Genomic DNA, 1,615 nt, shown 5'->3' with positions numbered 1-1,615 from the left:
AAAAGATGCTGAGTGGCCCCCACTGCCATTGAAGTGCCAGCTCCCCACCTGGGTCACCTTTCCCCCCACCCCAGAAGCTCGTCAGCCTCATTAGTGCAAACGAGCGCCCTGCAAATGAGGTGCAGAGGTGTGTGGCAGCAGCCCTGGCAAGATTTGGGGTGGGGTGTGGGGGACAAGGGTGGGACACACACCTTTTGGGGTACAGCTCCCCCCTCAACAACCCCATCTCTAACCCCCCCCGGTGTGGCAGCCGGAGCTGTGTGGGGTTTGCCGAGTAAAACGCCCTCAGGACCCCACACCGTGGCAGGGGGACACACAGAAAGTGCTGCCACGCCCCCAAAACCCCTCCATCACCCTGTGGGGTTCCAGGGGGGGGTCCCTGCAATGAGGGGAGACCACAAGAGGTGCCAGAAGACCCCTGGAGAGAGCAGTGAGGGGAGACCACGGGGGCAAGACCTCCCCCCAGAGAGAGCAGAGAGGAGGTAACATCAGCAAGTGTGCAGATGACACCAAGCTGTGTGGTGTTGTCGATACACCTGAGGGATGGAACATCATCCAGAAGGACCTGGACAGGCTGGAGAGGTGGGCCCAGGTGAACCTCATGAGGTTCAACAAGAACAAGTGCAAGGTTCTGCACCTGGGCCGGAACAATCCTCAACACCAATACAAACTACCCCATCCCTGGCTGTGTTTAAGGGCCGTTTAGATGCAGTGCTGAGGGACATGGTGTAGGGGAGGACTTTGTAGAGTAGGGGAGACGGTTGGACTCGATGATCCCAAGGGTCTCTTCCAACCTCAATGATTCTATGATTCTATGATGTGGGGTGCAGCCCGGGGGGGGGGGAAGGAGTGGGTGTGTTGGGGGGTGACACTCACCCAGGCGAAGGCGACGCAGGTGGGGTACATGGGGGACGCCGGGGGGACGGCGGCCTTGTAGCGCAGCAGCATGACGAAGCTGGCCAGGCCGTTGAGGAAGGAGGCAAAGGCGGAGGCCGGCTCCTGGAAGAACAGGAACCGGGAGAAGGGCCACTGCAAGGGAGAAAGGGGGGGTGTCAAGAGGGGGGGATCCCCGACTCCCTTCCCTTTCCCCCCCCCCGGCTCCCCACTGCTCACTTTTCCATGGAATTGGGGCACCTTGTGGCCCCCCTGGACGTAGAGCCGCACCGTCAGCCACATGCACTCGTACTTGCAGTCGTCGCGGCAGGTCCAGCCTGGGAGACAAACCGGGGGGAAAGAGGCACCAGTGCAGCCCCTGCCCCCCCAGTCCTTCCCAGTACAGACCATCAGGTGGGTGCTGGGAGTCCTAGGGGTGCCGGGGTTGCTCTGGTTGTCCCCCCAGAACAGCCCAGTGATCCCCTCCCATAGCCCAACACCCCCCAGTGCCTCCCAGCCCGGCACCAGTACAGTCCAGCACCCCCCGGTGCTTCCCAGCCCAGCCCAGAACCATCCAGCCCAGCCCCAGTCCAGCCCAGAACCCCCCCACTGCCTCCCAGCCTGGTCCCAGTACGGCCCAGAACACCCCAGTGGCCCCCAGCCCGGCCTCAGGACATCCCAGTCCATCCCAGTGCCTCCCAGCCCGTCCCCAGGACATTCCATTCCATCCCAGTGCCTCCCA

General features: G+C 62.7%; 1 protein-coding gene across 1 annotated transcript in view; it reads right to left on the bottom strand.

Moving 5' to 3' along the window:
- Positions 1-1,609, bottom strand: part of PGAP3 (post-GPI attachment to proteins 3) — a 23,203-nt gene extending 21,594 nt beyond the window's left edge. Inside the window, 2 exon segments of the mRNA XM_014957912.1 lie at positions 877-1,029; positions 1,114-1,609. Of these exon segments, the coding sequence (XP_014813398.1) occupies positions 877-1,029; positions 1,114-1,596 (636 nt within the window). The 5' untranslated portion in view covers positions 1,597-1,609.
- Positions 1,610-1,615: the final 6 nt, after the last annotated feature.

The sequence above is a fragment of the Calidris pugnax genome, unplaced genomic scaffold (assembly GCF_001431845.1).
Source record: "Calidris pugnax isolate Ruff unplaced genomic scaffold, ASM143184v1 scaffold337, whole genome shotgun sequence".
Taxonomy (NCBI): Eukaryota; Metazoa; Chordata; class Aves; order Charadriiformes; family Scolopacidae; genus Calidris; species Calidris pugnax.
The sequence above is the reverse complement of the archived record's forward strand: the minus strand, read 5'-3'. Positions and strand labels throughout refer to the sequence as shown.